The sequence below is a fragment of the Cnephaeus nilssonii genome, assembly GCF_951640355.1.
Source record: "Cnephaeus nilssonii genome assembly, chromosome: 11".
Lineage (NCBI taxonomy): Eukaryota > Metazoa > Chordata > Mammalia > Chiroptera > Vespertilionidae > Cnephaeus > Cnephaeus nilssonii.
Genome location: NC_137082.1, coordinates 89,367,157 through 89,392,213, shown reverse-complemented (window position 1 = coordinate 89,392,213; position 25,057 = coordinate 89,367,157). Strand labels below are relative to the sequence as shown.

General features: G+C 52.6%; 1 protein-coding gene across 1 annotated transcript in view; it reads left to right on the top strand.

Moving 5' to 3' along the window:
• Window positions 1–10,948, top strand: part of DSG4 (desmoglein 4) — a gene marked incomplete at both ends in the record, with an annotated part of 44,266 nt that extends 33,318 nt beyond the window's left edge. Inside the window, one exon of the mRNA XM_079783471.1 lies at window positions 10,178–10,948. Within this exon, the coding sequence (XP_079639597.1) occupies window positions 10,178–10,948 (771 nt within the window). The remainder of the gene's footprint in view (window positions 1–10,177) is intronic.
• Window positions 10,949–25,057: the final 14,109 nt, after the last annotated feature.

The following is a 25,057-nucleotide window of genomic DNA, read 5'->3' as shown; positions in this document are numbered from 1 at the left end:
TCCTCACCTCTGTCCATCCTCACCCCTGTCCATCCTCACCCCTGTCCATCCTCACCCCTGTCCATCCTCACCCCTGTCCATCCTCACCTCTGCCCATCCTCACCCCCGTCCATCCTCACCCCCGTCCATCCTCACCTCTGCCCATCCTCAGCCCTGTCCATCCTCACCTCTGCCCATCCTCACCCCTGTCCATCCTCACCCCCGTCCATCCTCACCCCCGTCCATCCTCACCTCTGCCCATCCTCACCCCTGTCCATCCTCACCTCTGCCCATCCTCAGCCCTGTCCATCCTCACCCCTGCCCATCCTCACCTCTGCTCATCCTCACCCCCGCCCATCCTCACCCCCGTCCATCCTCACCCCTGTCCATCCTCACCTCTGCCCATCCTCACCCCCGTCCATCCTCACCTCTGCCCATCCTCAGCCCTGTCCATCCTCACCCCTGCCCATCCTCACCTCTGCTCATCCTCACCCCCGCCCATCCTCACCCCCGTCCATCCTCACCCCTGTCCATCCTCACCTCTGCCCATCCTCACCCCCGTCCATCCTCACCTCTGTCCATCCTCACCTCTGCCCATCCTCACCCCTGTCCATCCTCACCTCTGCCCATCCTCACCTCTGTCCATCCTCACCTCTGCCCATCCTCACCTCTGCCCATCCTCACCCCTGTCCATCCTCAGCCCTGTCCATCCTCACCCCTGTCCATCCTCACCTCTGCCCATCCTCACCCCCGCCCATCCTCACCTCTGCCCATCCTCACCCCCGTCCATCCTCACCTCTGTCCATCCTCACCCCTGTCCATCCTCAGCCCTGTCCATCCTCACCCCTGTCCATCCTCAGCCCTGTCCATCCTCACCCCTGTCCATCCTCACCTCTGCTCATCCTCACCCCTGTCCATCCTCACCTCTGCTCATCCTCACCCCTGTCCATCCTCACCTCTGCCCATCCTCACCCCTGTCCATCCTCACCCCTGCCCATCCTCACCTCTGCCCATCCTCACCTCTGTCCATCCTCACCCCTGTCCATCCTCACCTCTGCCCATCCTCACCCCTGTCCATCCTCACCTCTGCCCATCCTCACCCCTGTCCATCCTCACCCCCGCCCATCCTCACCCCCGCCCATCCTCACCTCTGCCCATCCTCACCCCTGTCCATCCTCACCCCTGCCCATCCTCACCTCTGCCCATCCTCACCTCTGTCCATCCTCACCCCCGCCCATCCTCACCCCCGCCCATCCTCACCTCTGTCCATCCTCACCTCTGTCCATCCTCACCCCCGCCCATCCTCACCCCTGTCCATCCTCACCCCTGTCCATCCTCACCTCTGCCCATCCTCACCCCTGTCCATCCTCACCCCTGTCCATCCTCACCTCTGCCCATCCTCACCCCCGCCCATCCTCACCCCCGTCCATCCTCACCTCTGCCCATCCTCACCCCTGTCCATCCTCACCTCTGTCCATCCTCACCCCTGTCCATCCTCACCTCTGTCCATCCTCACCCCTGTCCATCCTCACCTCTGCCCATCCTCAGCCCTGTCCATCCTCACCCCTGCCCATCCTCACCCCTGTCCATCCTCACCTCTGTCCATCCTCACCTCTGCTCATCCTCACCCCCGCCCATCCTCACCCCCGTCCATCCTCACCCCTGTCCATCCTCACCTCTGCCCATCCTCACCCCTGCCCATCCTCACCTCTGTCCATCCTCACCTCTGCCCATCCTCACCCCTGCCCATCCTCACCTCTGCTCATCCTCACCCCCGCCCATCCTCACCCCCGTCCATCCTCACCCCTGTCCATCCTCACCTCTGCCCATCCTCACCTCTGCCCATCCTCACCCCTGCCCATCCTCACCTCTGCTCATCCTCACCCCCGCCCATCCTCACCCCCGTCCATCCTCACCCCCGTCCATCCTCACCCCTGTCCATCCTCACCTCTGCCCATCCTCACCCCTGCCCATCCTCACCTCTGTCCATCCTCACCTCTGTCCATCCTCACCCCTGTCCATCCTCACCTCTGCCCATCCTCACCCCTGCCCATCCTCACCTCTGTCCATCCTCACCTCTGTCCATCCTCACCCCCGTCCATCCTCACCCCCGTCCATCCTCACCTCTGTCCATCCTCACCTCTGCCCATCCTCACCCCTGCCCATCCTCACCTCTGCTCATCCTCACCCCCGCCCATCCTCACCCCCGTCCATCCTCACCCCCGTCCATCCTCACCCCTGTCCATCCTCACCTCTGCCCATCCTCACCCCTGCCCATCCTCACCTCTGTCCATCCTCACCTCTGTCCATCCTCACCCCTGTCCATCCTCACCCCCGCCCATCCTCACCCCTGCCCATCCTCACCTCTGTCCATCCTCACCCCTGTCCATCCTCACCCCCGCCCATCCTCACCGCTGTCCATCCTCACCCCTGTCCATCCTCACCTCTGTCCATCCTCACCTCTGCCCATCCTCACCTCTGTCCATCCTCACCCCCGCCCATCCTCACCTCTGCCCATCCTCACCCCCGTCCATCCTCACCTCTGTCCATCCTCACCCCTGTCCATCCTCAGCCCTGTCCATCCTCACCCCTGCCCATCCTATCCCCCGTCCATCCTCACCTCTGCCCATCCTCACCTCTGTCCATCCTCACCCCTGCCCATCCTCACCCCTGCTCATCCTCACCCCTGCCCATCCTCACCCCCGCCCATCCTCACCCCTGCCCATCCTCACCTCTGTCCATCCTCACCCCTGTCCATCCTCACCCCTGTCCATCCTCACCTCTGCCCATCCTCACCTCTGTCCATCCTCACCTCTGCCCATCCTCACCCCTGTCCATCCTCAGCCCTGTCCATCCTCACCCCTGCCCATCCTCACCTCTGTCCATCCTCACCCCTGTCCATCCTCACCCCTGTCCATCCTCACCCCTGTCCATCCTCACCTCTGCCCATCCTCACCTCTGTCCATCCTCACCTCTGCCCATCCTCACCTCTGTCCATCCTCACCTCTGCCCATCCTCACCCCTGTCCATCCTCACCCCTGTCCATCCTCACCTCTGTCCATCCTCACCTCTGCTCATCCTCACCCCTGTCCATCCTCACCTCTGCCCATCCTCACCCCTGTCCATCCTCACCCCCGCCCATCCTCACCCCCGCCCATCCTCACCCCCGCCCATCCTCACCCCCGCCCATCCTCACCTCTGTCCATCCTCACCCCTGCCCATCCTCACCTCTGCCCATCCTCACCTCTGTCCATCCTCACCCCTGTCCATCCTCACCCCCGCCCATCCTCACCTCTGCCCATCCTCACCCCCGTCCATCCTCACCTCTGTCCATCCTCACCCCTGTCCATCCTCACCCCCGCCCATCCTCACCCCTGCCCATCCTCACCTCTGTCCATCCTCACCCCTGTCCATCCTCACCCCCGCCCATCCTCACCCCTGTCCATCCTCACCCCTGTCCATCCTCACCTCTGCCCATCCTCACCCCTGTCCATCCTCACCTCTGTCCATCCTCACCTCTGCCCATCCTCACCTCTGCTCATCCTCACCCCCGCCCATCCTCACCCCCGTCCATCCTCACCTCTGCCCATCCTCAGCCCTGTCCATCCTCACCTCTGCCCATCCTCACCTCTGCCCATCCTCACCCCCGTCCATCCTCACCTCTGCCCATCCTCACCCCTGTCCATCCTCACCTCTGCCCATCCTCACCCCTGTCCATCCTCACCCCTGTCCATCCTCACCCCTGCCCATCCTCACCTCTGCCCATCCTCACCCCCGTCCATCCTCACCCCCGCCCATCCTCACCTCTGCTCATCCTCACCCCCGCCCATCCTCACCTCCGCCCATCCTCACCCCTGCCCATCCTCACCCCTGCCCATCCTCACCCCCGTACATCCTCACCTCTGCCCATCCTCACCCCTGTCCATCCTCACCTCTGCCCATCCTCACCCCTGTCCATCCTCACCCCTGTCCATCCTCACCCCTGCCCATCCTCACCTCTGCCCATCCTCACCCCCGTCCATCCTCACCCCCGCCCATCCTCACCTCTGCTCATCCTCACCCCCGCCCATCCTCACCTCTGCCCATCCTCACCCCCGTCCATCCTCACCCCCGCCCATCCTCACCTCTGCTCATCCTCACCCCCGCCCATCCTCACCTCTGCCCATCCTCACCCCCGTCCATCCTCACGTCTGCCCATCCTCACCCCTGTCCATCCTCACCTCTGCCCATCCTCACCCCTGCCCATCCTCACCTCTGTCCATCCTCACCCCTGTCCATCCTCACCTCTGCCCATCCTCAGCCCTGTCCATCCTCACCTCTGCCCATCCTCACCCCTGCCCATCCTCACCCCTGTCCATCCTCACCTCTGCCCATCCTCACCTCTGTCCATCCTCACCTCTGCCCATCCTCAGCCCTGTCCATCCTCACCCCTGTCCATCCTCACCTCTGCTCATCCTCACCCCTGCCCATCCTCACCCCTGCCCATCCTCACCCCTGCCCATCCTCACCCCTGCCCATCCTCACCTCTGCCCATCCTCACCCCTGCCCATCCTCACCCCTGTCCATCCTCACCCCTGTCCATCCTCACCTCTGCTCATCCTCAGCCCTGTCCATCCTCACCTCTGCCCATCCTCAGCCCTGTCCATCCTCACCTCTGCCCATCCTCACCCCCGTCCATCCTCACCTCTGCCCATCCTCAGCCCTGTCCATCCTCACCTCTGCCCATCCTCACCCCCGTCCATCCTCACCTCTGCCCATCCTCACCCCTGTCCATCCTCACCCCTGTCCATCCTCACCTCTGCCCATCCTCACCCCTGCCCATCCTCACCTCTGTCCATCCTCACCCCTGTCCATCCTCACCTCTGCCCATCCTCAGCCCTGTCCATCCTCACCCCTGTCCATCCTCACCTCTGTCCATCCTCACCCCTGTCCATCCTCACCTCTGCCCATCCTCAGCCCTGTCCATCCTCACCCCTGCCCATCCTCAGCCCTGTCCATCCTCACCCCTGTCCATCCTCACCCCTGCCCATCCTCACCTCTGCTCATCCTCACCCCTGTCCATCCTCACCTCTGCCCATCCTCACCCCTGCCCATCCTCACCTCTGCTCATCCTCACCCCTGTCCATCCTCACCTCTGCCCATCCTCACCCCTGTCCATCCTCACCCCTGTCCATCCTCACCCCTGCCCATCCTCACCTCTGCCCATCCTCACCTCTGCCCATCCTCACCCCTGCCCATCCTCACCCCCGTCCATCCTCACCTCTGTCCATCCTCACCTCTGCTCATCCTCACCCCTGTCCATCCTCACCTCTGCCCATCCTCACCCCTGTCCATCCTCACCTCTGTCCATCCTCACCTCTGCCCATCCTCACCCCTGCCCATCCTCACCTCTGCCCATCCTCACCCCTGCCCATCCTCACCCCTGTCCATCCTCACCCCTGTCCATCCTCACCCCGTCCATCCTCACCTCTGTCCATCCTCACCTCTGCTCATCCTCACCCCTGTCCATCCTCACCTCTGCCCATCCTCACCTCTGTCCATCCTCACCTCTGCCCATCCTCACCCCTGTCCATCCTCACCCCTGTCCATCCTCACCCCCGTCCATCCTCACCTCTGTCCATCCTCACCTCTGCCCATCCTCACCCCTGTCCATCCTCACCCCTGTCCATCCTCACCCCCGTCCATCCTCACCCCTGTCCATCCTCACCTCTGCCCATCCTCACCTCTGTCCATCCTCACCTCTGCCCATCCTCACCCCTGCCCATCCTCACCCCTGCCCATCCTCACCTCTGCCCATCCTCACCCCTGCCCATCCTCACCCCTGTCCATCCTCACCCCTGTCCATCCTCACCCCCGTCCATCCTCACCCCTGTCCATCCTCACCTCTGCTCATCCTCACCTCTGCCCATCCTCACCTCTGCCCATCCTCACCCCTGCCCATCCTCACCCCTGTCCATCCTCACCCCTGTCCATCCTCACCCCCGTCCATCCTCACCCCTGTCCATCCTCACCTCTGCCCATCCTCACCTCTGTCCATCCTCACCTCTGCCCATCCTCACCCCTGCCCATCCTCAGCCCTGTCCATCCTCACCCCCGTCCATCCTCACCCCTGTCCATCCTCACCTCTGCCCATCCTCACCTCTGTCCATCCTCACCTCTGCCCATCCTCACCCCTGTCCATCCTCACCCCTGTCCATCCTCACCCCCGTCCATCCTCACCCCTGCCCATCCTCACCTCTGCCCATCCTCACCTCTGCCCATCCTCACCCCTGCCCATCCTCACCTCTGTCCATCCTCACCTCTGCCCATCCTCACCCCTGCCCATCCTCACCCCTGTCCATCCTCACCTCTGCCCATCCTCACCCCTGTCCATCCTCACCTCTGCCCATCCTCACCCCTGCCCATCCTCACCTCTGTCCATCCTCACCTCTGCCCATCCTCACCCCTGCCCATCCTCAGCCCTGTCCATCCTCACCTCTGTCCATCCTCACCTCTGCCCATCCTCACCTCTGCCCATCCTCACCCCTGCCCATCCTCACCTCTGTCCATCCTCACCTCTGCCCATCCTCACCCCTGCCCATCCTCAGCCCTGTCCATCCTCACCCCTGCCCATCCTCACCTCTGCTCATCCTCACCTCTGCCCATCCTCACCCCCGCCCATCCTCACCCCCGTCCATCCTCACCTCTGCCCATCCTCACCCCTGCCCATCCTCACCCCTGCCCATCCTCAGCCCTGTCCATCCTCACCCCCGCCCATCCTCACCGCCGTCCATCCTCTCACCTCTGCCCATCCTCACCCCTGCCCATCCTCACCTCTGTCCATCCTCACCCCCGTCCATCCTCACCTCTGCCCATCCTCACCCCTGCCCATCCTCACCTCTGTCCATCCTCACCCCTGTCCATCCTCACCTCTGTCCATCCTCACCCCTGTCCATCCTCACCTCTGCCCATCCTCACCTCTGCTCATCCTCACCTCTGTCCATCCTCACCCCCGTCCATCCTCACCTCTGCCCATCCTCACCCCTGCCCATCCTCACCTCTGTCCATCCTCACCCCTGTCCATCCTCACCTCTGTCCATCCTCACCCCTGTCCATCCTCACCTCTGCCCATCCTCAGCCCTGTCCATCCTCACCCCTGTCCATCCTCACCTCTGCCCATCCTCACCCCTGTCCATCCTCACCTCTGCCCATCCTCAGCCCTGTCCATCCTCACCTCTGCCCATCCTCACCCCTGTCCATCCTCACCCCTGCCCATCCTCAGCCCTGTCCATCCTCACCCCTGCCCATCCTCACCCCTGCCCATCCTCACCCCTGCCCATCCTCACCTCTGCCCATCCTCACCCCTGCCCATCCTCACCTCTGCCCATCCTCAGCCCTGTCCATCCTCACCCCTGCCCATCCTCACCCCTGCCCATCCTCACCCCTGCCCATCCTCACCCCTGCCCATCCTCACCTCTGCCCATCCTCACCCCTGCCCATCCTCACCTCTGCCCATCCTCAGCCCTGTCCATCCTCACCCCTGCCCATCCTCACCCCCGTCCATCCTCACCTCTGCCCATCCTCACCCCTGCCCATCCTCACCTCTGTCCATCCTCACCCCTGTCCATCCTCACCTCTGTCCATCCTCACCCCTGTCCATCCTCACCTCTGCCCATCCTCAGCCCTGTCCATCCTCACCCCTGTCCATCCTCACCTCTGCCCATCCTCACCCCTGTCCATCCTCACCTCTGCCCATCCTCAGCCCTGTCCATCCTCACCTCTGCCCATCCTCACCCCTGTCCATCCTCACCTCTGCCCATCCTCAGCCCTGTCCATCCTCACCCCTGCCCATCCTCACCCCTGCCCATCCTCACCCCTGCCCATCCTCACCTCTGCCCATCCTCACCCCTGCCCATCCTCACCCCTGCCCATCCTCACCCCTGTCCATCCTCACCCCCGTCCATCCTCACCCCTGTCCATCCTCACCTCTGCCCATCCTCACCTCTGCTCATCCTCACCTCTGCCCATCCTCAGCCCTGTCCATCCTCACCCCTGCCCATCCTCACCTCTGCCCATCCTCACCTCTGTCCATCCTCAGCCCTGTCCATCCTCACCCCTGCCCATCCTCACCTCTGCTCATCCTCACCTCTGCCCATCCTCAGCCCTGTCCATCCTCACCCCTGCCCATCCTCACCTCTGCCCATCCTCACCTCTGTCCATCCTCACGCCTGTCCATCCTCACCCCTGCCCATCCTCACCTCTGCCCATCCTCACCTCTGCCCAGGACCCGCCACCAGGGCCCGCACTTAGAGGAGGGCCGGGGCTATGAGCTTCCGAAGGGAGAGCCCCTCGTGCACTGGCTGGGCCAGCAGGGAGCACACGGGGTAAACACATCCTCCTGTGAATGCTACTTGGCATGTTTGTGTCACTGACCGAGCCGTCCATTATCTCAGATTTCACCCCGCCGGTTTCGCGCCCCAAGGATAGCACACCAACTGCATCACTGCTCTTCACCAAACACCAAAAGGGTGCTGTTGTCACTGTGAGCGGTGGCTTAAAATTGCTGGTTACAAATATGATTGCGGACTGCGCATGAATAGTATTATTTCAACGTGTGATCAGTACTACAGAGTGCATTCCACAAATGGGAACAAACTGCACGTGTCACAGAAATGCTGTTTAACCAATCTCATTAATATTAAAGGAGCTTTACCATGAATGTCCACCTGCACTACAGTCGGTGCTTTGCAGGACAAACGAAAGCTAAATGCATCTCCTTTCTCTTAGCACTGAGGTCATCCTTCCCCAGACATGTCAGCTCTACGCTCACAAGGGGCCCTGGATTTCAGAGGCCGGGGGACACAGCCCCTCTCTCCCCTCCGCCCCCTCAGCCTCTGAGGAGCAAAGCCCAGGCCTCTTTGCTGTCACTTTAACATCAGCACCACCCGCCTGGCAGCTGACGCGTGCCCCATGCCAGGGGCTGCTCCTCTCTCCCACCTGCCTTTTAGAATGTTAACCCGCCAGGTTCTAAGGTGATGCTGATCTCATGAATAATGGACTTCAAGACCTAAAATCATCCATTCCTAGTGGTGCGTTTAGATGCTGGCGCGGACCAGAGGGAAAGCAGCATGAGGTAGTCTAAAGGACAGCTGGATGTAAAGTTGTAGTTACTTGGGTGTGGGGCAAGCCATTGCCCCTCTCTGGGCCTTCAGCATCCTTATTTATAAAATAAAGAGGGGGGCCTGGCCAGTGTGGCTCAGTGGTTGAACATCAGCCCAAGAACCAAGAGGTCACTGATTCGATTCCAGGTCAGCGCACATGTCTGGGTTGGAGGGCACACGCCTGGGTTGCAGGCTCCATCCCCTGTGAGAGGTGTGCAGGAGGCGCCCAATCAATTATTCTCTCTCATCATTGATGTTTCTTCTCTCTTTCCCTCTCCCTTCCTCTCTATCTAAAAACCAACAAAAACATTTTAGTAAATAAAATAAAGAAGGGGTCAGATTGTATCAGGTGATTCAGATGGTGCTAGGCAGGCCCTGTAGCATTCCACCACGGGACCCACCCAAGGCCATGGCGGATGAGAGGAAGGGGAAGGGAATGGCAGGTCTCTGCTCCCACCCACCCGCTTCCACTTTCATGGCTCCTACCTAGGATTTCACTTAAAGGGCCAGTCATTCAAAATAATTAGACAATCACAGTAGGTTACCTCCTAGTGCCTTCCGCCTGTTAGCCTTACTCCAGAGAGATCCCAGTTCTTTTCACTCAGACCACATAAAACTCCACTGACATTCTGATACAAGTCTCTGAAGCTCAGAGATATTTACATCTTTATACTTGCTTTTATTCTAAGTTGATCAAATGTATCTCCTTAAATAATATTTTGAATGTAACTTGATGTGTTTTATTATTTCTTGACCATCTCAGAAACAAAGACTACAAATCCAAATGGTTAACACATTGTCTTTGATTCATACTCTGAATAAAATGTAGAAATGATCACTTGTCAGCATTCAAATAAGAGAAATACACATTTATTCTACTTCCATGCACCATTAATGCACAGTGAGCTCCTTCAACAATGCCAATTATTTAGCAAGACAGCAAAGAATCAAGGTTTTCCTAGGTTCATTCCATAAAATCTTAAATCAGATGCCTCTAAGGCGCTGATCATTTAAAGGGAAGAGAAACTTCTAACTCTCAATTTTTCTTCTAATTTTAGAAAGCGTATGTCTATGCAGATGAAGATGAAGGTCGACCAGCCAACGACTGCTTGCTCATTTATGACCACGAGGGAGTGGGGTCGCCTGTGGGCTCCATCGGCTGCTGCAGTTGGATTGTGGATGATCTAGATGAAGACTACCTGGAAACTTTAGATCCCAAGTTTAGAACTCTCGCTGAAATCTGCTTAGACACAGAAATTGAACCATTTCCCTCCCACCAAGCCTGTATACCGATCAGTACGGATCTCCCTTTGCTCGGGCCTAATTACTTTGTGAATGAATCTTCAGGAATGACTCTCTCAGAGGCTGAATTCCAAGCAGAAATGGCAATGCCTGAACCCGTGATGCACGGGGATATTGTGGTGACTGAGACTTACACAACCACCGATCAGTGTATGCAGCCCACCACGATCGTGTTTGATCCGCAGCTTGCACCCAATGTGGTAGTAACGGAAACAGTAATGACACCTGTCTACGATGTTCAAGGGAATCTTTGCGTACCAGCTGAGTTAGCCAACGCGCAAAACGTCATCTACACAGAGAGAGTAGTGTCTAGTCCTGGCGTGCCTGACATGAGGAGTGGTAGCATGACTGATGGTTGCATGGGGCCTGTGATGAGTGGCAGCATTTTAGTAGGGCCAGAAATTCAAGTGACACAAATGGTGAGTCCCCCGGATATTCACATAAGCCGAACCATTGGTTCCACATCCCCAATGACATCTCGACATAGAGTAACACGGTACAGTAACATACATTACTCCCAACAGTAAGCGCTTTGTAGTCAGTATTCCTTGCCCCTTGGAATCACCAACATATCCACCAAAGATGGATAATGTACTGTATTTAACATTTTAATAGTCAACAAATATTCAAATTTTTAAAATGTAATGGCATTCTTTGATCACATCTTTTTGGGGGATAAATATGGCTGAGAACTTTAGATAAGCCTTTTAAAATTATTTCTGACTTTCAATAATATGCCAAAAACACGTGAAGAAATGTGCTATGTCCTTTGATACCTCCTAATAAAGAGCACATACTCAAAAGGCGAACCTTAGAGGTCTCTGGGCCTGTACATCTGGTCGTGTAAACCCAGACGCCCTTGTCCTTGGAGGTTGCAAAAGAAGTCTTGTCTGCATTCACCAGACATTTGTGTCTTTAGAGAATTATCTCTATTAAATATTTGAATTGAAAAAGTGAATAAAGTGTACATTTCTGAGAGGAAACTGAAAAGGAAGATGGAGCATTTAGCAATAGAAAAAATAAAATCATTTGTCTCTTCAAACGGTTTCTCAAGATATGAAATATTTAGGGCATGCTTAAGATAATACAGGGAAAGAGTTTGCCAGCTAAATGCATCACTGAAAATGGGCTATCAATATATATGTATAGATATGCACCTATATATCTGTACATATATACATAAATCAATATGGATTAATTTTTGTTGCACTTTATTGATTTGTATCATTAATTGTAAATAGCAATTCGAATAGCAAAACAAAAAATGAAAACACCACAGTATAAATAGTTCTTAGGGGGAGCAGCCGAGTTTTCTCCATTACAGAGAATTTTTTCCCTACTCTCACTACTTATGTCAGAAGAACATACGGAATACGGTTTAATAAGTACCATTGACCGGAGCCACAGAGTTTTTATTTGGTGCCTAGATCGTGTCCAAAGGCACCTCTGTAAGTGTGTATAGTCGACAACTGAAAAGCTGCTCTGTGCTGAGTGCTGGTCTTGGCTCTGTGAATACCTAGGGAAGAGACAGGCATGATTTCTGTCTCATGGCGCTTCTAATTCCTATCAAGACTTAGAATAAGACTCTGGGGATACATGTTTGAGTTCCCACCCAAGGTAATTAGTAAAGTATTTAGACCATTACCAAGCTCTGCATTTCCTTTCCACACTGCTACTTCTGCTGGGTGAGTGCGGGGAAACACATGTACAGATGGCTTATTTTTAGTGCGCTCAAAGCTGGCCTGAGGAAAAGAAGCTCTAGTGAGATGGTTTTATTTAGTTCTGTAAATTATGTAAACTCTGTGGTAGTAACTATAAGATGACTCGTAAGATCATGTGAATGAAATAAATGTATTTCCGGGGGCTTTTCCTCTGGAAGAAAGTAACTTTGGTGCTTAGTCCCTTACAATAAAACTGTTGTAAAATCTGGGGCCTCTCGCATACACTCTTGCCCGATGCTCTCATTTTACAGAAAAGGAATCCAGAACTGGAGACACTGAGTGACCACAACCAGCCAGTTGTGGTACAAACTGGAACCCAGCGCTCGGGTGCTCTGGCCAGAGTGCTATGTAATACTGTAACTTCAATACCAGAACTTCATCGGACATGGAGAGATCTCATTTGGCCTGTTGCATGGTCTTTGCTATTTTCTACTTGGAGGAAAAAGTCTCTCCCAAGAAAATAAAACAGGTTAAAGTGTAGAATGGCTAAGACAGTACTGCCAGGTTATTTACATGTTTTCTAATCGTTTCCAAATTACATGCATTGCCAGTCATTGCAGCCATTCCTTCCTTTAGCCATTCACAGCCAATTCACTGCTACATTTCATGACTCTATAGTCAGATGAAATCCACAGCACAGCCAGAGAGCCTGGCGTCGTGGCCATTCTAACACTCGACCAAAAACCTGCCATGTGGTACCTGTGCGCATTCAGACCCGTGCCATAACCTGACCTATTTTTTTTCTGAATTTTTATTCTAATAGGCCAGTCATTCCAAAAATTGTGAAACAATCCTATATTCTAAAGGCTAATATGCAAATTGTCCCCTTGACCAGGAGTTCAACCGGGAGTTAGACCAAGGTGCGGGGCCAACCGGCCAACCGGCCAACCGGCCAACCACCTGCGGCCCCTCCCCACAGCCGGCCTGATCAGGCAGGCCGGCCGGACCTCACCTGTGCACCAATTCATGCACCGGACCTCTAGTTAGTAAATAATTAAATGGAGGTGATGATGGAATTAAAACTAAAAATAGTATTAGGTGTGAAAAATTATGAATAAAATAGTACTGACAGATTAAAATTTTCAAATTGGGTAAAAACCACTTGTGGGAAGGGTGAGAACATTTTTCTGTGGGCTTTCTCTTCTGTCTATCAATATGCAACGATGTAAGGTGCTGGCAGAGGCAATCTCCCTCTGACGGGTGGATGCTCCCTCCATGTAATCCCCGGAAGCAAACCCAGAGCCATTTCATTTTCTCTCCACGCCATCTGGGAGGAGGAAACCTCCATCACTCCCAGACCGTCAGCATCACTCGTGGGACTCACGTCTCTGAAATGGGCGTGTTTTAAAAACATCATCCCAAACAAGCAAGATCTCCCCTTCACTGCTTCAGAGTTACGTGACTGATTTATCTAAGAGGTAAAGGTGACACGCACTTATGTTAGAGCTTAAAAATAAATCCAGAAGCCGGGAAAGGAGATGCAACAAATAATCAAGTATAACAGAAGATAGTTTGGGTCATATCTCCCGCCCTGCATGTTTACTTGAAGGGACAGCATTATTAAATGAATAAATGGGTTGTCTTAGAAAAGTTTTATCAGGTGAAGGGAAAGAAAGACTATAGGAAGCAGAGTATTTATAAACTTGTTTCATAAAAAATATTTTCAAAAACTCCTTTTTGAATTAGATGCTTCTGCATGCAATGTATTACTAATGTAATGATGTTTTATATGTTTCCTGAATAAAACATGTGATAAGAAAAAAATGTTTTGTTTTTTCTTTGGTGCATGTAGTATTCTATGCACAACCACACTTTCAGAAAAAAACTTTCCCACTGTGTTCTAGGTGAATATCATCTTTAGCATCCTATCTAATAAAGAGTAATATGCAAATTAACCATCACTCCGCCACACCCACAAGCCATGCCCACAAGCCATGCCCACAAGCCATGCCCACCAGCCAATCAGGAGCGAATATGCAAATAAACCCAACCAAGATGGCTATGGCCACAGAGAGCAGGAGGGAGGCTTGGGTTTCCCCGGCAATGGAGGAAGCCAAGCTTTTCACCTGCCCTTGTCGGCCTAGGCCTCCACTCAAGGCTACAAAGTTTCAATGATAGAAGATACATAAATCCAAACAGAAATGACGGCAGCCACGGAGCTGGAAAGAGCAGGAGGCTAGGGTTGTCCCTGGCAATGGAGGAAGCCAAGCTTTCCGCACACCCTGGCCAGCCCAGGCCTCCGCTTAAGGCTACAAAGTTTCAATTACAGAAGATACATAAATCCCAACAGAAATGGCTGCTGCCACGAAGCAAGCAGAAGGCTTGGCTCCGCTCCAGGCTACAAAGTTTCAATTGTAGAAGATAAATAAACCCCAGATACCAGGGCCTCCACTTGGGTCGCCAGGGGGTGTGGCTGGCCTGCAAACCACCACAGGCCCCTCGCCCAGGCCACCCCATGCCCCAAGGGAACCCCCACCCTGATCCAGGACATCCTTCAGGGCAAACCAGCTGGCCCCCACCCATGCACCAGGCCTCTATCCTATCTAATAAAAGAGTAATATGCATATTGACCATCACTCCAACACACAAGATGGCTGCCCCCATGTGGTCAAAGATCCTGCCTCCATGTGGACACAAGATGGCCGCCACAAGATGGCCAGCAGGGAAGGGCAGTTGGGAGGGAGCATGCCTGCAAGGGAGGGCAGTTGGGGGCGATCAAGCCTGCAGGGGAGGGCAGTTAGGGGTGACCAAGCCGGCAGAGGAGGGAAGTTGGGAACAACCAGGCCTGCAGGGAAGGGCAGTTGGGAGGGACCCAGGCCTGCAGGGGAGAGCAGTTGGGGGGAGCAGGCCTGAAGGGGAGGGCAGTTAGGGGTGACCAGGTCAGAAGGGGAGGGCAGTTAGGGGCAAACAGGCTGGCAGGGGAGCAGTTAGGCATCAATCAGGCTGGCAGGGGAGTGGTTAGGGGGTGATCAGGCTGGCAGGCTGAAGCGGATAGGGGCAATCAGGAAGGCAGGCAGGTGAGCAGTTGGGAGCCAGCAGTCCTGGATTGTGAGAGAGATGTCCGACTGCCCGTTTAATGGGCAGTTGGACATCCCTCGAGGGGTCCCAGATTGGAGAGGGTGCAGGCTGGGCTGAGGGACACCCTTCCCCCCCGCCATGCACGAATTTTGTGCACCGGGCCTCTAGTTATGTATATAATAGAGGAAAATGGATTCATTCATAAATTTAAATTCAGAATAATTCATTTATTTGACCATAATAGAATTTCTCAATATAATTGTTATGTTATTAGTAAATGCTCACTATAAACTAAAAAGTCAATTGAATGTAAATTATAGAATGTCTTTTCCCATTGGATGTAATACTGTTCTGTATCAGAGGCACCAATTTCTGTCACAATAATGAAAGAATAATCAGTTCAATTAGGGAACTGCGGAAGGCTTTTGAACATGGTGAGATCTGAGCTAGGCCAAGTAGAATTCTGCCTAACAGCAATTCTGAAAGGCATAAAAACCAAAACCACAGGATATATCCAGAGTACGTTATGTATTCAACTTAAATATTTTTAAAATTAAAAGTATATATTTTAAATGCCTGAAACATATTAAGAATTATAAAATTTTTGCATCGTCCTTTTATATAATGCTATTATACTGATTACTCAAGGTATAACTATCCTATGAATGCTCAGAAACACTGTGGCATGACACCAGTGTCAGAGACGAAGAGCTAAAGCTGAGGGAAACTTATTTTTATGTCAGAGCTTGAGTAGCAGAGGTTAAAACTCAAACCCAGATAGCCTGACTCCAAAAATCGTACTCTTAGCACATGGCTGAAATTTAATGAAGGAAGGACATGTGAGAGGCACATGGCAGAGGAGCTAAGGCCCCTGAGGAGCGGCTTTCACTCGGTAGGGAATGAGACCCAGTGGCACTTCCTGATGGTGACCGGCTGGTCCCAGGTCACAGGACCGCACGGGCAGCCCTCACGATCGTTGCTGTGCTACTGTCATCAGACAAGAGTCACCGCCACGGCGGGGTCACCAAGGCAGGGAGCCTAGCCTGGCGGGCAGGAGCTTCTTGAAGAAGGTGAGCTCCCTGCCGAAAGCCTGGGAGAGCCTCTCAGTCCCCCCTGAGGTGAGAAGGTCTGTGCTCTCGCGTCCAACGTGACTCCATTCGATCACTCTGCATGGGAAGTACGTGTACAGTGGCTGCCCTGGACCTGGTCTATTACCGGAGGGGAGGCGTGTGGACTAGCTGCGGTTCTGGAGCAGGGCCTGCTTTCTCATCACTGTCCCTCTGCTCCACCCTGCCTCCGTCATCTGCAACCCTCTCCCCTCCTCTCATCTGCTTCACTTCTTCCTCCTCATCCTTCAACGCTCCCTCAAGCTCTGCCACTTCCTGGGAGCACTTCCCACTTCCTGGGAGCGCTTCCCACTTCCTGGGAGCATTTCCCACTTCCTGGGAGCGCTTCCCACTTCCTGGGAGCGCTTCCCACTTCCTGGGAGCGCTTCCCACTTCCTGGGAGCATTTCCCACTTCCTGGGAGCGCTTCCCACTTCCTGGGAGCGCTTCCCACTTCCTGGGAGCACTTCCCACTTCCTGGGAGCGCTTCCCACTTCCTGGGAGCATTTCCCACTTCCTGGGAGCGCTTCCCACTTCCTGGGAGCGCTTCCCACTTCCTGGGAGCGCTTCCCACTTCCTGGGAGCATTTCTAGCTATGTCCTCCACGACCTACCTGCTGGCTTCCTCCACCGTCAGCACACTGTTCAGCACACCGATGCCTGACAGTCCGTGAGCTGCTGAGATAAAGACCGTGCTTTTCTCGTTGGTGTATCTCCAGTGAAACAGAATGTCTGGTGCAGAGCAGGCACTCCAATTTTGTGTTTTTTATTGAATTCAGAGAGGAAGGGAGAGGGAGAGAGAGATTGAAACATCCATGATGAGAGAGAGTCATTGATCAGCTGCCTCCTGCACGCCCCCCACTGGAGATGAGCCCACAACCTGGGCACGTGCCCTGACCGGAAATCGAACCGTGAGCTCCTGGTTCATTGGTCGACGGTCAAACACTGAGCCACGCTGGTGGGCGCACTCTAATTTTGGATTTAAAGCAGCCCTTTGAATGCTCTCTGAGAAGCTTGTGTAAATGCCACACTTAGCAAAAAAAATGCAAGTGCATAACTCATGAAGACAGTTGCACTTCAGGAGAAATTTACCTTTTGCAAAAAGAATAATAAAATAAAATTACTGAAAACAACTTCACATTCCTTTCAAAAATAAATTCTAAATAAAATAAATTCTAAAATGTTACAGAGAAAGTGATTTTATGCAGAAAAAATAGTTCGGAAGAAAGTTAAAATTTCTGGAAATTTGAGAGAGACTGCTGATAACAAGATTACATTATAGCCATTGGTTGATTGATGGGTGTTTTTTGTTTTTTTGTCCTTTTCAAAACCATTTCTTTGATTTCTTGAAGAAATGTTTAAGTTCTGTAATAAACATATCATACAGCAGGGGGCAAACTAGAGTTTCCAATAGTAAGATAAAAGATCTTGACTCTTCATCATAATGTATTTCTCAAAACAACCAAAAAAATCAAATAAATGAACCTTAAATATTACTTACATGTTACATGAAAAAAAAAATTCCCAGAAAACCAACACTTACTGCCACTAAATATGGTATAATTTCTTTTTAACTTTTTTCTTGAATGTTAATGTGTAAATGATTGTTACAATAAACATGTACTAAATATCAAATACAGATGACAAAAAAGTGATTTGCTAAAACAACTTCTTTACATTCTGTTTCAGCTTATTTAAAACAACAGCGAATCTGAAGAAACTGAGTTTATACTGAGAAAGAATTGCGAGCGAGGGTTTGCCAGTAAACCCTTGCTTTTGTGGACTGTTAAGAAAGTTAATGAGCCCAAACTTGGGGGATGTCCTATCTTGTCAGAAATCGTAAGGGGAAGGAAACGAAACCATTCCGATGGTTACACGAACAAGGTCTGTGTTGCAGATAAAGGTGACGACTGTCTGGCACTGACTGCGGCAGGCAGGTGGCACGTGTGAGCACGCAGTGCCTGTGCACGATTTCCTGTGCGGGCTGAGTGTGCGGGAGAGAGGCCACGTGGGCACCGAGACACAACGCAGATAAAGCGCATTGAAGGGACACTGAGGGCCGCCTGTCACCGCTACTGACAGACAGATCAGCTCGAAGCACTGAAGGCCGTTTCTAAAAGGAGGCCCACCCTTGGGCTGGAAAGTCATAGTTTCTCTGTGATTAGCAGATGACTGAGTTCAAGGTCAGAAACAAGCTGGACGCACACGTACCGGGAGGAGGCGAACTGTGCGGTGAGCGATGGTGAGGTGTAGGTACAAAAGCCACGGCTGCACATGTGACCAGCATAAATGTTGGCTGACTGGCAAGTCCTCATTGTGTGTTTAACAGGGAGGCACTAACCGGGTGGGGACTTTGGTATCAGGGAGGCATGCGCCACCAGGTGCGGGGAACATAAAAACTAGGTGAGGCGGTAAAGAGAGAAGAATTTAAAAATCAAAACACAAACCTGCATTATTCTGTGCCAGGCATTATGCTAACTACTTTTCAAACATCTTCTTCCTGGGCCTGCCTTGTGATCTTCCTTCACAGATGAAGCAGTGGGAAAAAATGGCATGGGATCTCCTGTGCCTGGTGCCGAAGCTCGTTCATGCTTTAAGGAGCTTTGAGCGGCTCACTGGCTACTCGTGAGCTAAGTGCTCGGAGGAGAGAGGTGAACAGGGTCCTGGCCACCAAGGCTGGCACGGCAGATGCAGGAAGAAGCGCTGAAACACAGGGTGACACGTGTTACCCCGGGGACCCGGGAGAGGCTGTGCGAGAAGAGAAGGGGCCCGCCGCGTGGAGCTGGCAAAGGCTGCTCAGAAGAAACGACCTGCGGCTGAGGGTGGGAGGGTGGGAGGGCCCAGAGCAAACGGGCGGATGAAGAAGCCGAAGGGCATTCCAGGCCAATGGAACAGGCGGGAGAGGAGGAGGGAAACAGGGAACACGGACGAAGAGATCGGATTCTGAAAACTGTGTCGTACTTGGCAAGGCTGGAGGATGAGAGAAGTTGGTTGCACAGACAAGAAGTCAGAGGCCTACATATGTCTGCCCTCCTGAGGAATCTTTATTCTAACCTGAGAGCCGGTGGCACTCGCGGGAGAACTGTGAACTGGGCCTCCCTCGGAAGCTTGCTCTGGCGCAGGCAGGAGGGGCAGGAGGCTGCTGGGAAGGAGACCCGGGAGGAAGCTGCTTCGATGAACCCCAGCAGCGCGGGAATGACTGGCGTTCCGTGTGCACGTCATAACCCCGGCACGGCTGGCTAACGAACGGCCCATGTCACACACTCGCATCATCACTGCGGCAGCGTTGGCGCCAACGACACACGAGGGCAACCAGTTACGCCGAGTGGCACTGCAGCCTAAAAGCACCACGCCCGGCAAACGCTCCTGAAACAGAGACTCTCCCTGGAGGACGATCATCGGAGGAACAGAACATGCAGACGAAGACCCAGCCTTTTACGTCAGGAATAACAGCCTTCCTACATTTATAAGGAATAAAAACAAACATTTTAAACAGGTCAGTGTTAAGCTTCTAAGCTATTTCTTGTTAGCGCAGCCAGCACTGATTATTTCCCAGTATAAAGCTGATGTGTGCTGCCCTGGCCGGTTTGGCTCAGTGGATAGAGCGTCGGCCTGCGAACTGAAGGGGCCTGAGTTCGATTCCAGTCAAGGGCATGTATGTCGGTTGCAGGCTCCTCCCCCACCCTGGTTAGGGCGCGTGCGAGAGGCAACCAATCGATGTCTTTCTCTCACATGGATGTTTCTCTCTGTCTTTCCCTCTCTCTTCCACTCTAACAATCAATGGGAAAATATCCTTGGGTGAGAATTGTTAAGAAACACAGTAATGTACTTGTTGTGGAAAATGTAAGAAACAGGAAAAGGAAATGGAAGTCAGGCCCTGACCCAGCGAGGACTACTGCCAACTTCATGCTGGTTTTCCTCTCGCTCAGCGCTGCCACCGCTGACCCTGCAGCTGACGCACAGCGCCCCAGAAACCCAGATTGGTGGCTGTCACTACACCTTTCTCTAGGCCTTACTCGTCACGTATCACTTAAAGTTGAGACCATCCTACCTTATAATAGACAAATATGCAAATTGACCACACCTTCGCTACGCCCAAGCCACGCCCATCAACCAAGCCATGCCCACCAATCAGGACGAGTATGCAAATTACCCCAACAAAGATGGCGGCTAATTTGCATATCAAGATAGCCTAGAAAGAAGCCAAGAGATGCTGAAGGGAGCAAAGCTTCGGAGAAGCAAGCAAGCCGGGGGGAGGAGAAGGGAGGAGCGGAGGCGGGGCCGGGGGAGAAGGAAGGAGAGCGGGGCGGACTGGTGGGCAGGCTGGCGGAGAAGGCGGGCCGGGGGACAAGGGAGGAGCAGAGGCGGGGCGGGGTAGAGTGCAGCATGAAACCCTATTGCAGGATTTTTCCTGCAATGGGAACGCTAGTCCTACCTAATAAAATAGTAATATGCAAATTGACCGCACCTGCGCTACGCCCAAGCCACGCCCACCAGCCAAAACCACACCCACCAGCCAATCAGGGCAAGTATGCAAATTCCCCAACAAAGATGGCGGTTAATTTGCATATGCTGAGGGAGGGAGGAGTGAAGACCGAAGACAACTTAGAAGGAAGAGGGAGGAAAAGCGGAAAGCAAGGTGGCTGCCAGAGGGAAAGCCCGGGCGGGGCGGAGCGGGGCGGAGCGGGGCGGAGCGGGGTGGGTGGCAGCGGCACGCGGGTGCAGGCGTGGGGGCCGCAATGGTGGCGGCAGCGGCAGCGCACACGGCCGCAGCGGCTGCTTGCAGGATTCTTCCTGCAAATGGGCTACTAGTTAAGTATAAAGTTTGTGCCTACTTTCTCCATCGAACACGCTCTGTAAACGTATTTCCAGGACCTTTCCCCCATGAGTGGACACTGGGGTTCTCCCCCTCCTGTGATGGTGTCCATACGGTGTGCAGCTCTGCACAGGCTTCACATTCTCTCCATCGGAACTGAAGCCGCGGGTCCCAGGCTGAGCACATGCTTAAGAATCTGTATATGACGACTCATCATTGACAAGATGGTCCCAACATCAGTGAAAACACCTTACACTCCCACGTGCAATTCTCACAGATGTAATGTGGTTTTTAAATCTTTGGAGTTCCAGTTTCCCCCCCAGCTCTGAGATTGAACCATGAATCCAGTAGATTTAATTCATCATTATGAAGCTTACGTTTGTTTGTAAGAATGCCAGAATTGAAGAGAAATATTTAGATAGACACCCTCAGCTATCAAGACTTAATTTGTCCCAGGTTATTTTTCATGGACATGAAACATACTCATTTTTTTCTTCTGAAGACAACACAGGCTCTGCTATCTGTAATGTGTTCAGCCCTGATCTATGTATCGTATAATCCTAGAGCCAAAATTATGGGCTATAATTTTCTAAGAAAGAATCAAATTGACATCCAACAATTTGAACACTGAAAAAAGTCTCTTCCCCAAAAAGGCATGAGAAGATCTAACCACCAGACCACACTGGCATCTCCCAGGCACCTCTGTAGGCTGGTCAACAGAACTGGGTCAAACACCCACCAAGAAATATCCTTAGATTTAAATACATGCTTTATGGGGGGGGGGGGGGGGAGAGAGGAAATATTCCCAGCCAAGAGGACATGATCTGACTTGATAAGGCAGATCCCATCCTGAGATGGCACTTAGTACTTATCTTTGTTCTTGATTTCAAAAAAAATTGATATTTTTACACCGTCCAGAATACATTAAACTATGACTAATCTTCACAATCTGTCAACGTCAAGTACCTGCCTGTTCCCTGTTACTCTTCGTTTCCATAGTTTCAAACCAATGTTTCCACCCCTCACCCGCCTCCCTTAACTTAGGAAATTTATGTCCTCTCTTTCACCCGCACTGACATATGGGCAGGAGAGAAGTTCCTGTGACAAATGACGATGAAAAACTACAATAAAATGACTTGTTTTAACCCTTGAACTGGGAGGATGGAAGAGCTAGACACCGGAGGGAACATTTGGCTTATACAGTAATCACCTTCATAACAATTATAAGGTGGGGTGCAAACTCCCCAAACAATATCACACGCTAACAAGTCACTCACCCTTCCTGCTGGGTGATTTCTGTTCACACAGCACACAGCTTCTCGGCACGGAGGAGTCCAGACGCTGCCCGACTACTGGAATCTGTAGCACAAATCACACAGCAAGCGCTACAGAAAGGTAACTAGGACCTTAACACCTTTCACCCTCCCCAACTTCCTAAGGTGCATCAGTGGAAAATAACTGGTTATCTAAAGAAATGGGGGAATGTCCTTTAGCACATCCTGGTAACCCACCAGTCTAAGTAGTGAGCGCCTTTCTTCCTGCCTCAGCCTGCAGGCTTTCGGCGGGGAGCCTTGCTTTCTGCGGAGAGGAAGGACCTAAAGAGGGAACAGTTCTCTGGCCAAAGAGGGAACAGGACACCTGCCCTCCATCAGCTCCAGCTTTGCTCTCTCCCCCTTGTCTCTCTCCAAGTCAGCAGATCCTTTCTGCCCTGCGCCACGGGCTCCCTCAGAAAGGAAAACCCCGCAGGTCAGGGGGCAGCAGCCTCCTCCCAGATTCCTCTCCACCCCACCCCCCCCCCCCCCCCCCCCCCGCTGTCTCTTCCCACTGGCTTAGGAATGGGGTTTCCAGGGAATGGAAAAGGGTGTCCTTTCTCTGAAGATCGGGGTGTGTTCCCGTCATTGCTTGTTTTGGCAAAGTGCTTGTCAAGCGCCCTCAGCGAAGGCAGAAAAGCATGTAGCTGAACAGGAAAAGGCTGAGGCTGAAACCACTAAGCCCCACGATAGACTGACTCGCAGTGAAGGCTTAAAAGAGAAAGCATCCTTCACGTTGTCAACTGGAAAATCTGGCCAAAATAAGAAATGCTTCATAATCACTTTTGCAACTTGGAGCCACTGGTGAGTCATAGGGCTGTGTGCATAATTAGCAGTAAGATGCCTCCTGGGTTGCTAGGATGGATTCATAATTACTGCTGGGTATTATCACCATCCCCTTCCGTCTTAACTTAGAACCGTCCACCTATTGCCCCCTTACATACTCATCTTGTTAGACTAAGTTGAATTTCCAAAAATAGTCACCATTTTAGGCATTCATTAAATATTTGCCAATTTCACGTGACCAGTTAGTTATGTAAATTAAATTAGTTCCATGCTTATGGACACACCCTGATCCAAGATTCCACCATATCTCACTCATCTTTGTATCTCTAGGCCCGAAGTGTGCTTGGAACATCTCAGAAACTTAATAAATGCCTGAGGAATAAATACTGGCTGACTAAATTATCCTTCTCAATCCTTCTTAACATTGTTATCAAAATTATCTCCTCTACTATCTGTAGATTATGGGAGAATCTATCTTTCTAAAGGAGACATCATAAAGAGATATTAAATAATCTATCAGGAGGAAAAAATAATTAGATGCCTCAACTTCTACCTACCAAGACTCACCACTCTGCATAACTAGGCTGAGAATTCTATTCATATTTGGGTCCAATTCGTGTGGATAAGTTACTTAAATCTGCTCACGTTCCTTTTTTGTAAAATTAGAGAGTTGAATTAAATTCGTGTTTTTCACACAGTGAGCTACACCCCCAATAATGGACCATAAAGTCAATTTAGAATGTCTACCTAGACAAATGTTTTCAATGGAATTAAATACAATGTAAAAGGAAATAGCAAAGTCCGTCATACATAATAGGAGAATGTGTCTGTGCATGTGTGTGCTGGTTGGTGACAAACTAGTTTTGACCATGTTTAAACCGGAGTCTGAACACGACTAGACTAGATAGATCATCTTAAGATTCGTCGGCCTCTCAAATGCTTGACTTGTATGAATAAGTTGAGGGAGAAATAGGAAAGTTTGAGTGCTGGGAGCGAGGGAGCTAGCCACCCAGACAGGGGACACGCCTGCTGAGCAGAGCAATAGCTGTGCCTGCGGGAGGCCCTCGGTGCGCTTCCTAGCATCCACATGGCACGCAGGTAAGCGTGAGGAAGATCTTTTATACAGAATTCCCCTTCCTGGGAAAAGAAGGAAGCTATCAAATCCCTGAGTACTGCCGAGGAATTCGTCAAAAAGAGCACCTGGTGACCCCCATCTCCCAGGGACCGGCTAGAATAGTTACTAAGGAAAGACTTCAACATGGAGACAAGGCCGTGGGTTGTCGGTGCATCATGTCGTCACTTAAATTGAACCCAGCAAGCCCCACTCCGACTCTCTTTGCTTTGATCTTTAATTTCTGGAGCATGAAATGGGTTGTTCTTTAGAGATGCTGAGACATGTGTCCATGATTCCTGCTCAGTGGCCATTTGTCATCCTAATGGGACACTGGGGGTGGCTTCTCGCCTAAGCTCCACCACTGATGAGCTGGGCAGTGGGAGGTGAGTCCCTTACCTCGCTGTGCTTCACGGTTATCATTTGCAAAATGTGAGTTTGGGGGACAACAGATGTTCTCCGGGTATGAAATTGCCCAGCTCTCCCTGCAAGATCCTGCTTAACCAGATCATCCCTGTTAGATGCTAAATCCTTCCTACAATGGGAGTGATCTGAGGCATTCCAGGCATCCCAGGCTCAAGAAGAAACCAGTTTGGAGCCTCCCCTTGGTGAGTAAAATTCCAGGTCTGTAATTCCCGGGATGCTTATGGTCACCTGAGCACGTTGGAATAAAGCCTTTGGGAGAACACTGTCCCCTGAGGGACACCTCTTGTGAAAGGGCCCCCAGCATGCCGGGAGGTTTTGTGTTGCCCCACCCCTTCCCTGCGCTG